Source organism: Sarcophilus harrisii, chromosome 4 (genome assembly GCF_902635505.1).
Source record: "Sarcophilus harrisii chromosome 4, mSarHar1.11, whole genome shotgun sequence".
In the NCBI taxonomy this organism is placed as follows: domain Eukaryota; kingdom Metazoa; phylum Chordata; class Mammalia; order Dasyuromorphia; family Dasyuridae; genus Sarcophilus; species Sarcophilus harrisii.
The window spans coordinates 121974528-121987515 of record NC_045429.1 but is presented as its reverse complement, the minus strand read 5'-3'; the positions used below and the strand labels follow the sequence as shown (position 1 = coordinate 121987515).

General features: G+C 32.2%; 1 protein-coding gene across 23 annotated transcripts in view; it reads left to right on the top strand.

Moving 5' to 3' along the window:
• The window catches only part of AFDN (afadin, adherens junction formation factor), a 154762-nt gene extending 148907 nt beyond the window's left edge, over nt 1-5855 (top strand). For all 23 annotated transcript variants that reach the window (XM_031937492.1, XM_031937483.1, XM_031937474.1 and 20 more), the window contains 2 exons: nt 2134-2218; nt 3690-5855. In XM_031937492.1, the coding sequence (XP_031793352.1) occupies nt 2134-2218; nt 3690-3843 (239 nt within the window). In that variant the 3' untranslated portion in view covers nt 3844-5855. The remainder of the gene's footprint in view (nt 1-2133; nt 2219-3689) is intronic.
• Nucleotides 5856-12988: the final 7133 nt, after the last annotated feature.

Sequence of the window (12988 nt, the reverse complement as noted above, 5' to 3'; positions counted from 1 at the left end):
AGGGGTAGGTTATGCCCTGCATCTCTGGTTGCTCAAGCTTCTCTGAAGACTCTCTTCGTAAAGTACAGTTGCTTGCCCCAACTGCAGAATGCCATGTGCATCCACTTTGACACCTCTCCATCTCACTCATGGCTGTTACACTGCAGATCTCTGTAGCTGTCTTTGTCTGTTATTTGTGCACACTTTGCCAAAGCATGCTTTTGCAACTTGCATTCAGTTCCTTCCACTGGGTAGTTTGCAGAATGAGGATATAAAAGAGGATTTCAATATAACAATTGAGAATTTAACTTCTGATTTTATTAAATGTGATTATTATCTCTAAAAATTGTATTATGCTAAGTACAGAATCACTTTGTATATTCACCTTAGAACATAATGTGGGTCATTATTAATGTGGAACCTGAAAGTATTAAAAAATTGCCATTTCTATCAGTGGAAGAAACCAACATTGCTTCTCAATCAAGACTCATAAGACATAATGCAGTATTCTGAGAAAAAAAGTTATTTATTGAAACAAATTGGAACGGTGATAATTGGCATGGTATTCTTGACAAGTTGTTTAAATTTCCCAAAAAGGAAATTTCTGTTGTGTCATTATGTACCTGACTTCAGTTGGTTTTGAAAATGCAGTATTTCAGATTGAATTGAGTTTTTTGAGTCTTTGATGAGAATGGTTTAGCTAACCAATAATTCTTAATGAACTGAACTAAATCAGAAATAAAGATGCAATGCTAGAAAACTGGAAATTGCAGAAGAACTGAATTTTTCACTCAAAATTCTTTGGATAAGAGTAACCAATTAGTATAATGGCAAACTGATCTTTTATTTTTAAGTAAGAGATGCATGTTTAAATTTCTCCATTTTTTACACAACACATCCAAGTCATAATAAATTTAATTAATATAAATGAAAAAAATTTGGTGAGCTATTTAATCTAATATTTAATACCCCTCTTTTTTAAAAAAATTATTATTAATTTTTTTTTTTTGCTGAAACAATTGGGGTTAAATGACTTGCCCAGGGTCACACAGCTAGGAAGTGTCAAATGTCTGAAACTAGATTTGAACACAGGTCCTCCTGACTACAGGGTTGGTGCTCTATCCACCGTGCCACCTAGCTGCCCTTAAATTTAATACCCTTTTTGAATGCTGGATATCTCAAATGTAGGTTATGCAAGGGCTATATTTTGCCTTGCCATTGTTTTCTTTTTTCTCATGTAGTTCTGGTATTGAATAGTTGTGTTGAGATACACACACGTATGTATATGGACATATACATATGTATATAATATATACACATATATAACCTAATTAATTTATTAATTTAATTAAATAAAATTTATTTAATTAATTTGTTATTTGATTTATTATAAATTATTTTAACAAATAATTTATTATAAAAGGCTATTAAATAAAAAAAATAAAAAAAAACAAATAATTTATTGTGAATGGCAATTTATTTAATTAATTTAATAAAAGTACTTTATAAGTTTTGTGTTAAGTGTCCTTTAAAACATACTTATAATATTGTGAAATGAAAAATTAGTCGTTACAATATTTAAATAGGTTTTTTTTTTTGTTTTTTTTTTTTTTTTTAGCCAGTGCATAGATGCTTAGGAAGAAAACTCATGAACTCATGTCAATCAGGAACATTTCTGTTAGCTTTTGTTAATTTCCCATTAAATAACTTTTAAAGAAATTTACATTTAATTTCTTTTAGTTTATGTATATGTGCATGTGTAAAGTCAGTGTTTACATACATGCATATACATATTCCCTTAATCAAAGATCCCAAAGCCCATTAGAGGGGTGGGTAACATAAGAATTTATGGCCTGCCCTTAATACCACAATTAAAAATACATTGCTTCTCACAAATAGCCAGTTAGTTTTTAAAAGAACTCTTTGGATGTGATACTTGGATTGTTCATATCACCAAAACATGTAAATTTGCAAACCATGTTCCATGCACTATTCAAAAGGGCCATGTTCAGTAATTCCAAGATCTGGTTATTTCTGAAGCATTGCATCTTTATTATAAAAATGTAAATTTTTTTTGACAATAATATATATTTCTTAACCCTTTCATATGTGTTTGTTTATCTCTCTCTCTCTTTCTGTGTTCATTTGCAAAAGGACCAAACTCTTACACTGGGTCTACTGGAGCAGTTGTTGGTGTCCATGAGGTTTATAGAGATCCAAGAGAGAAAAGATCTAAAAGGTGAAGTGTAATAGTTTTCCCAAAAAGGAAATTTCTTTTGTGTCATTGAGTATGTCCTTGAAGCTTTCTCCCTTTATTTTTGTAAAGCTGACTGAAATTTAAAACATATTATATCTTAATATATCTTATCATAAATGATACTTGCTTTTCTTTTATCAAGCTAATACTACCTTTGTGTATTTATTGTAATATGGCAGATTGGGTTTTTTTTTTTTTTTTTGTACTTTTGTTTTATTCATGTAAACATTTTCCTAAATCATATATTGACTTAGACAATATTGACAAATAATTTTAGATAAATCTCATATCAGACTCCCTAGAGTTCTCTTATAAATAGGAGAATAAGTATACAATAGTTTATTTACTCTAGAGGATCCTAACTATTTAGCATTCAGATAACATTGCCCCTGATGTGTGCTAACCTGAAAACAAGTTGTATTAATGTCATTGTCAAAAAAAAACAAAAAACCTAGCTTTTGTTAAGTGTTAAATTGTCTCAAAAAGACAACTAGCTCTTGTAAAGTGCCTACTATTTGCCAAATGCATAGGGATGCAAAGAAAGAAAGTAACAACAGTCCCAGCTCTGAGGAAGCTCAGTGTAATGGGAGCAATTTGTGTACAAAGAAACTACTGATATGTTGAGTTGGGTGTAGACTCACGAAAAGGATTAAGTAGTACAGGGAAAGGCTTCTTGCAGAAGATGGAACCTTAGCTGAGGCTTGAATGAAGTCAAGAGAACCAGGCTATGGAGAGGAAAAGGAAAGAAATCGGGTGAGAGGAACAGGCAGCAAAAATGCCTAGAGGCTGGACATGGGATGTCCTGAGCGAGAAGCCTCAAAGAGGCCAGTGTCCCTGCATGGCAGTGGGTGTGGAGGTAAAAGTTAAGTTCTAAGGAGACAACAGACAGCGAGCAGACAGGTTATATGGTGCTTGAACAAGCCTGGAGTAACATTGTCTTTTTTTTTTTTTTTTTTGGTCATGTTCTCTTGCCAACTGGCAAGAAAGATCTACTTAGATTTAATTGGAAAGTCATATATAGCATTCCTCTAAAAGGAGGCTTTCTTAACCATTCACTCAGAAGTCTTCTGGGATGTTATAAGTCATGTCATAATAAAAAATATCCTACAGTTAAGCCTTTTAACATTGCAGGATTTACCTAGTTGTTAAAAATGAGTTATTTGACTTCTTCAAAGAAGAAATCCTCATATAATTCAGATTTACTTTGAGATTGGAGTGAAAAAGTAATAAAGAACAATAAAATATATCTTTATTTTTTTTTCTTTCCATAGGCCTAAATACAGCCTTTAATAGCCTTTGTTGTGATCAATTCCCTACTGCAATAAAAACCAAAATTCTTGAAAAATTTGAAATTCCACGTGGTCCCCAGAATTTAAATTCTTACTTACAGTATTAAGAACTGAACCATTTTGCTAAGTGCCTGAGACTTAATATTATTTTTCTTCCATTTTAGCCAAGATGCAGATTTACCCGGAGTTTCTGGAGCCCCTGAAAATTTGACATTCAAGGAACGTCAGCGTCTCTTTTCTCAGGGCCAAGATGTATCCAATAAAGTAAAGGCTTCTAGGAAATTAACAGAACTGGAAAATGAACTGAATACAAAATAAGAGGGGGTGGGAGGGAATAGAGGAGTGGGGGAGGCAGGCACCTTATTGGATATAGCTGGAATTTCTCCAAATAAATAGGATTTATAAGAGTGGAAAGAGAGGAGTCTTATTTTCTGTAAATTAATTTTGTGATTTCTCTCTTTCTTAAATTGTTAATTGAGGTTTAGAGATGTTGCAGTACATGGAAGATTATTTACCAAGAACCCTGTGGTTTATACTGTAAAAGCACTGTAAAATTATATTTTAATGATAAGAATCACATGAAGGTAACTTTTTTTTTTTTAAGAGGGAATAATTCTTCATCCTGCCCTCTTCTGAAACTGAACATGTAGCATACGTCAGAGGTTCTGTTTTTTGATCTTTTACAACACTGTTTTAGCTGCTGAGCAGAGGGAGAGAGAAAATAGCTTGAACTGCCCAAACTATTCTGTGCACTGTCTGTTGAGGCTTATACATTGTTTTATAAGAGAATTTGTCTCTGATTTGATTTCATCTCAGAAGAGATAACATACTAGTATTTAATGTATATCACATGTGTCTAAAGAATACCAACTAGGGCACCCTCAGCTCTTAATAGTCATTATTCTCTATAATAATTTAAAATAAATCTATTTAAAGCAAAATGAATGCACACCTGAGAAATCATTCCACCTCATGTCAAATTCAAATGACCTCTTATGGATACAAAATGAAGATATTTGGAGGTAGTCACTTGGAATATATTTTTTTAAATGTCAGAGTAGTTTTAGAATAAGAAGAGAGAGATGGGTAAGTTGCCTTCATGGTGTTCTCACTCAGAGCTTAGAACCAAATTTTTTTATGTTTTTAATTGAGTATTCTACAGGATATATAGTAGATGACAAGCATCACTGTGCTTCCGGTACCTAGGAATAAACAAGAAGGGAAGATTAAAGTATAAAATTTCAAGCCCCAACTATTGTTGGATAAGTAAAAATTATGTAATTGAAATAGATTTTGTGTTTCCAGAAAACCATCACCTATCTCACATATGAGAAGGAAGTAATTTTAAGTAATTTGTTTTCACATCTGGCACCTGCAGTGTCCTTTAATGTACTGTAATATCAAAAATAAGACTATGGCAGTTCAAGCTATTTTTTCACACAATGATAGCCATATTTAATTTTAAATTGTTATTGTATTTCATCACTGTCATTTCTTCAGCTATGGGTCATATAGCTGATGTTGGGGATAAGGAGTTTTGTTTTTCAGTGTGTAGTGTTAAATGATATATATTGTTGTGATTCCAAGCAAATTCTATGTGACATAACCCTGATATGGGTTTTATATGATTTTTCTGTACCATATTGTTCTCTTATAAATATATATTAAGGGGAAATGCACACTTTCATATTTAAAGAGTAGAGATTTTCACTGCCTTAGGGGGAGAAAATCACTTTTAATAAGAATTGTATGATACATGAAAATGAATGAAATATTTGGGTGTAAATATTTTTTACATCTTTCAGTATCTTATTTTAAAGTGTGCTTTTGCCATTTCAACTGTTCAATATGAAGTAAGAAAGTAAACTGGTTCAAAGTGTTTATGAAGGATTTGCATGCTTCTCTTGTCAGAAAATCAGGAAAAGCAAGCCCCTCCCAAATATCTTGAGAACACTAACAGCCTAACAGTGACTAAAAATTCAGCACTTTTCTTAAGGAACAATTAAATGCTATGGATGAATTAACATATTTCCTCCCAGTACCTAAAAAAGGTTAGTAAAAACACAACAAAATCACCATATAAATGTCTGTTTATACATACTATAATAATATTATATGTAAGTATGTACGTATCTAGAAACCATGAATGGTTTAATCAAAAGTGGATTTGGCCATCATTGGGCATTCAAATAAAATGTGAATATATGTAAAAGTGCTTTTCATAATTGTTTATGCATTATTATGGAAAAAGACATCAAAACTGCTGTAGTTTCCCATTTCTACTGTATTTCACTTGCAACCTATTTTTAATAAACTTTGTATGTATTTAAGTGTTTGGTTTTTTCTTAAATTTAGGTTCTATTAAGAGTTTATGTCGCAAAACAGTCTTGGCAATTCTTTGTTGAATACTAAGTGCTATCACAGTATATAATAGCTAATATTTGTGTGTAAAAAATATTCTACATAACTTTTCATTTAGTTCTCAAAACTATGAAGAACCCTGAGCAAACTCCTGTTTTTAAAAAATTAGTAAACTGAGGCCCAGGGAAGCTTTGATTTGCTTATAATTCAGTCATACTCCCCAAACATTACTCACTATGATAAATTCTGAGAATACAGAAGTCAAGAATGCATATTTTTTCAGGAAGCCGCAAGGGATGGGGGGTGGGGGGTGGAGGGTAGGGGCAAGATAGAGGTAGAAAACAAATAAATTTGAGGTGGAAATACACTTAAAAGAATTGGCTCTTGGGAATGATTCTGGGAAGATAACTCAATAGTCAGAAAATTTCAAATCCCCCCCCCCCCCCAAAAAAAAAACAAATGTGTGCCTCAGGGCAAACAGACTAGTGAAAAACAAAGACTACTTGGGTTGGAGTAGGGATCCTCCTGGAACAACTCAATGACTATAGAATAATGACCTCCACACTGGGTAAAGTGCAAACACCCATGCTAGAACCACAGAAACATTAAATTGGGAAGCTTGGAGCTAGTTGGGTTCTGAACTTTCCCTCAGTATGGAGAATAGGGATCTGAATCCTGGAAGACTGAGGAAACCTCAATTAATTAGTTAAACCAGGCCCAATTATGAGACAGCCCTGGGTAAGAAGGAACTGGCACATCCAGGTGAGTACAGAAGCAGTGGTGCAGGAATGCTGCTGGCTGTAAGGCACTTAAAGAAGGGTGGAGCTTTTGATTTGGGTTCTAACTCGGGGGAAGAGTTGAAATGAAACTTCAGTCCCCTTAAACCTAGAATCAGAGGAGTTAACACACACACACACACACACAAATGGAACAGGCAAAGAGGAAAGAATCCAACCATAGAAACTTTACTATGGCATTAGGGAAGATCAGGGTTCATCTCCAAAGAAGGATAGTCAAGTAAAAAAAAAAAAAACCTCTACTACCCGAAAGAGTAATGTTAAATGATTACCTGCCCCAAAAGGATTTATAGAAGAACTCTGAAAAGACTTTAAAAATCAAGTGAGAGATTGATTACAGCTAAAAACAAAGGAACCATTCAAGTAAAATGAAGTAATGGGGGGGAAAAATTAACCAATTAAAAAAGTGATGCGTTTTGAATTCTTTGAAAATTAGAATTGGGCAAGAGGAGTCCTGTGAAGCTATAAGAAACCACAAAAAAAAGAAAAACTATAATGAAAATACAAATAGAACCTAAAACATAAGAAAAACAAAAAAATTGGAGAACAGATCAAGAAAAGAAAATAAAAGAATAATTGGTCTACTTGAAAGCTGTGTCCAAAAAAAAAAGACTTTTGACACAAAAACTTAAGAAATATATTTTTTTAATTGTCCTGGAGTGATAGCAAAAAAGAGGAAAGTAGAAATAAAAGAAATCCACAGATCACCACCTCAGAGATCCTTGTAGAGAAAACAGGAATATTATTACCAAATTTTGAAACCCCCAGATCAAAAGAAAATTTTGCAAGAAATAAAAACAATCCAAATATGGTGGAACAACAGTTAGAATTGTTCAAGATTTATCAGCAAGCATAATAAAAGACTACAGGGTCTAGAATAATATATACTTGTCAATCAAAAGAACTAGAGGCCCATGGCCAAAAATAGCCTATTTATCAAAATTATCCATAGTATTGAATGAAAAAAAAAATGATAAATGAATTTGCAGATTTTTAGAACTTTTTTTTGAACCAAAGCTAAACTTAATAGAAAATTTACCATCAAAGATCAGTTTCAAAGAACTCTAACAAATTATTGATATGTTGTAATGGAAATATGTCATATATTTAAGATTGACACCAGTAATTGGGTAGCTCAAAAGAAAGAATGGGGCAGAGTTTGAGTATGATGTAACTTAAAAAGCAATATTGTCCAGAAAAAGGTAAAAATAGTAGTTGTTATACAAATGAATGCCCAGGAAAAATAGGAGCATTAAGGGAGAAGGAAAAGCTCATAGTCCTGAAAAACACATTGGGAATGGACTACATAGGGAACACTACCTATGTATACCATGAAGGGGTATAGCACCCTCCAAAATCTCTGAGATGTGAAATGATGGGTAGATTAATGGGAAAAGAATAAGGGGGAGGAGGAAAGGGTGGCATAGGATAAGGTGGGGTGTAGATAAAATGGAATGGGATAAAGTCAGAAGGAAAGGGTGGGGAAAGAAGGAAGCATTCATAGGTGGGAGGAGGTTAAGTAATTGCTAGGCACATTAAGAAATAAAGAGTTAGCAGGGATGGGAAATAAGATATACACAAACACTACAAGGATCAAAAATACTACAATACAAGAAATTTTTAAAAGTAAGGCTAGTAATCATTGGTCTTAGACAAAGTCAAATATAAAGATTCAATCAAAAGAAATCTATATGTCAGCCATGTTAATATTGTTTTAGATGCATGTTGACAAAGGGGAAGTGCTTATATGTATATATGTGTTTGTATGTGTGTCCAAGTATATGGGTATATATGCATGTAGGTATATGTATGTATATATTGATATTGATATATATATGGGTTGGTGTGAATATAAACATATATAACTATCTATGCTTAACTGTAGCCTGCTTGGGGAGAGAGGATGAAAGTGGAGGGGGGGGGGGAAGATTTAAGCAGATAACAAAAGAATAATCTACAAGGAAACAAAGAAAAGATGGACATTCATGAATATTATATATGCTTTCTTAAAATGGAAATTTATTGTTATATATTTTTAATCCTCTCTAATGTTCTGCTGGGTACATGACAATGTTTTGTTTTGTTTATTTTCCTTTTCCGTATTTTTTCATTCTATTTTTTTTTTATTTTCTATTTAGTTCCATTTTTTAAAAAAATTAAAAGAAAAAAAGAATCGACTTTTTTTGGATTCTTAGATCTGGAAACATTGCCTAGGGAAAGTAAATATAAATGAAAAAATGAGGTGTAATTTTTTGGGGATATATTTCAAGTTTCATATTTGAAAATATATTTTTGTCATTTCACCTATTCCTTGTAAAGCAAAGAAGATAAACTAATTCCAAATGGTTACGCAGAAGTGGGAGCCCCACAAAAAGCCTGTCTCCGACTTTCTTTTGCCTTCAAGGAACTAATGAACATACTAGTTCCATTCCAGTCCTAAGACCCACTACTTTTTCTAGAAGTCATTGATGAGGAACATGACTGATGATCAAGGAGTCACTGGATGCAAATCCTGGCAATACAGTGGACTACCACTAAGCCTTAATTACTTTCTGAACCACCACAGCTCTCTAAGGACTGCTAGTCCTTTGTCAATTATCCTGATGATAACTGTGAGCCGGTGGATAGATGTTTGTGTACAAAACATGTCTATGTGTATATGCATGTACATGTGTGTATTGTTTTCCCCTAATTTTCTTGAGACAAGGCTGTCTTATTTTCCTGATTGTATCCATCTCACCACAGTTCTTGACCTTTATAAGTGCTTTTCTTCCTATACCCCTGTTTAATACACACTTTAGAATGATAGTGCCAAATTAAAATAGAAATGGGAGGCTACTAGTCTGTACATCATAAGGATTCCTGAAGGGTTGCAGGTTGACTTCGTTTTAAAATTCAATGTTATATGTATTATGTTTTAATTTATTTTGGTAATAATTATTTCCCAATTATATTCTAGATCAGGTTGGCACTGGGGAATATCATGGGTCTCATGTTTTGGAAAACAAAAAAGGGCAGACCCTTCTTAGCCTCTATTTTGTATTTCATGATATTCTCTCCAATCTTAATTTTATCATTACTTGATTTTTAATTGCTATGAACAAAATGCTTGCCTTTCCTGAATCCATTTTACATATGGCATTAAGCCTTTTTTTTTTTTTTTTAACCTCCATCCTCTCTTCTTTTCCCTCAGTGTCATGAATATGAAGACTTTTCTTACTTTGGGTCATCTTGGGATCTGTTGAGAAGTGTGGGATGGTTCTTTCAATTGGGTCTTCCACTTCTGCTTCTTACATTTAATCCTGAGGAGCTTTTTAGATTATTGAGTCATGAAGTTGTTCCTATCTTTGTCTCTGGGATTTGCCAAATAAAAATATGCACATTATTGTCAGGTTTTTAAAAATTTTAATAGTATTTTATTTTTCCAATTGCATGTAAAAATAGTTTTCAACATCCATTTACAATTTTGAGTTCCAATTTTTTTTTCTCCTTTACTCTTACTTCACTTTTTTCCCAGACAGCAAGCAATCTGATATGTTATACATGTACAACAATCATGTTAAATTTATTTCCACATTAGTCAAGTTGGGAAAAAAAAAAAAAACAGAACAAAAGGGAAAAACCATGAGGGAAAAAAAAAAATGAATATGCTGTTTTGATCCACATTGAATCCCCATAGTTCTCTCTCTGGATGCAGAGCACATATTCCATCCCAAGTCTATTGGAATTGTCTTGTATCACTGAATTGCTGAAAAAAGCTAAATCTATCATATGTAGGGTTATGTATGATATTCTAATTTTCCTCACTTCACTCAGCATAATTCATACAAGTACAGGCTTTTCTAAAAATCAGTTTACTCATCATTTCTTAAAGAACAATAGTACTCCATTACATTTATTTATCATAATTTTTCAGCCATTCCCCAATTGATGGAAATTTATTCAACTTCCAAATCCTTGTCACAAAAAAAAAGGTGCTACAAACATTTTTACACATTCCAGCCTTTTTTATTTCTTTGGTTTACAGAATCAATAGAAACATTGCTGTATCAAAGGGCATGCACAATTTGATAGTTCTTTGGGTGTAATTCCAAATTGCTCTCCAGATAAGTTCACAATTCCACCAACAATGTATTAGTGTCTCAATTTTCCTATATCCCCTCTAAAATTTATTATCTTCTCTCATCCTAGGCAGTTAGATAGATGTGAGGTGGTAGCTCAGAGTTATTTTAATAGAGCATTTTTATATGACTATAGATGGATTTAATTTCTTCATTTGAAAATTGTTTATAACTTTGATCATTTATCAGTTAAGGAATGACTTGTATTCTTATAAATTTGACTCGGTTCTCTATATATTTTAGAAATAAGGCTCTTATCAGAAACAACAGCTTTCTGCTTCTAATCCTGGCTGGATTGGCTTTGTGGAAAATCTTTTTTAATTTAATGTAATCAAAATTATTTGTTTTGCATTTTGTAATGTTTCTATTGCCATAAATTTGTTGAGTTATCCTGATATAGAGATAGGATATCTGCTATAGAGATGTGAGATGTTGATCTATGTCTAGTTTCTACCATATAATTTTCCAGTTTTCTCAGCACTTTTTGTCAAAGAGTAAGTTTTTAATCCCAAAAACTGGAAGATTTGGGTTTATCAGATGACTGTGGTCACTTTCTATTGTGTCTTTTATTCCTAACCTATTTCACTGATTTCTTAGCCAGTACCAAATGGCTTAATGACTACCACTTTTTATAATACAGTTTTAGTTCTGGTATGGCTAGGCCACCTGCTTTTGCATTTTTTTTTCATGAATTCCCTTGATATTCTTGACCATTTATTTTGATCATTACTGTTGTATAATATAGCTTAAAGTTGGTAATGGTTAATTTTGGAGGAAATTTTTCATTATCTTCAGATTATAGATTTTTTGTTCATACAAATAAATTTTATTACTTCAATTCTGTAAGATTTCCCCTCATTAGTTATGTCTAGCACTAAATAAATTAATTTAGGTAATTTCATAATTGTTATTTGGGTACAGCATAATCATGAGCACAAGAATTCTTTTTTTAATTTACATTTTCTCTTTTCATCATCAACTTGAAAAGCAAGAAATTTGAAAACTTAAATACATAAAAATAGGTTTGTACACCAAAACGACTAATATGGAAATGCTTTACATAATTGTACATGGTATATCCTCTATTTGATTGCTTACTGTCTCAGAAAGAGGGGAAGAGAGGGAGGGACACAATTTGGAACTCAAAACTTTCAATAAAAATATTTTTTAAAAGTTTGGATATGAAACTTTCTATCAAGTATATTTTTAATGTATTTATTAAATTTTACTTGACAGTAATACAAAACTTAGCTGCTTATCTGTTCCCTTTTCTGTTCTGTGTGCATTTTAAAATTATCAATGTTATTGTTTTTCTTTTTTTTTACATCACTATCATTACCCACACTTCTTCACCCTAGGAACCCCATCCTCAAGGAAATAAGCCATTCCTTTTAACTAATAAACATAGTTAAGTCAAATATAACTATACATCTCATTTTACATATCTTGTTCATTCCTCTTGTTAAGGGCTGGAAGTATATTCCACCATCTATCTCCTAGTCATTGCTTTGATTAGGGTTCTTAAATTTTTCAAAGTTGTTTTACATTATATCAGTTATTATATAAATTGTCCTGGTTTTTCTCACTGTATTCTGGATCAGTTCATACATGTTTTAAAATTTCTTTGAATCATATATTTTCATCATTTCTTATAATAACATTCCATTACATACCCTATCCCATTTGTTTATCCACTTCCCAGATAATAAGCACTCATTTCCAAGAATAACTGAGCAAATTAAAATTTATGGGTACAATGTGTTGAAAGGGACAGGACTTTACTGAACTAATGAGTGAGCAGAATCAGGACAACAATGTATAAAGTTATAAAGGAAATTATACTCCATTATAAAGGAAAATAACAGTTTGGATCAATCCAAATTCCAAAAGATTTAATAATGAACCATTTTTTTTTTTGGCAGAGAATGATGGACTTAAGATATAGAATGAGACATTTTCAGACATGGCTAATATGTAAATTTGTTTTACTTGCTTATACTTATTTGTTACAAGGGGAGAGGATTTTAAGTTGGGAGTGATGGTAAATTTTTTTGAAGAAAAAAAGCATTACTGATTTTTTTTTTAATAGAAGAGAACAGAAAATCATAAGAGGACACATAAGCAGGGCATTGTTGGAACTACCAAGTTAACTTCAGTGTATAACAGAATCCCTTATCAGGATGA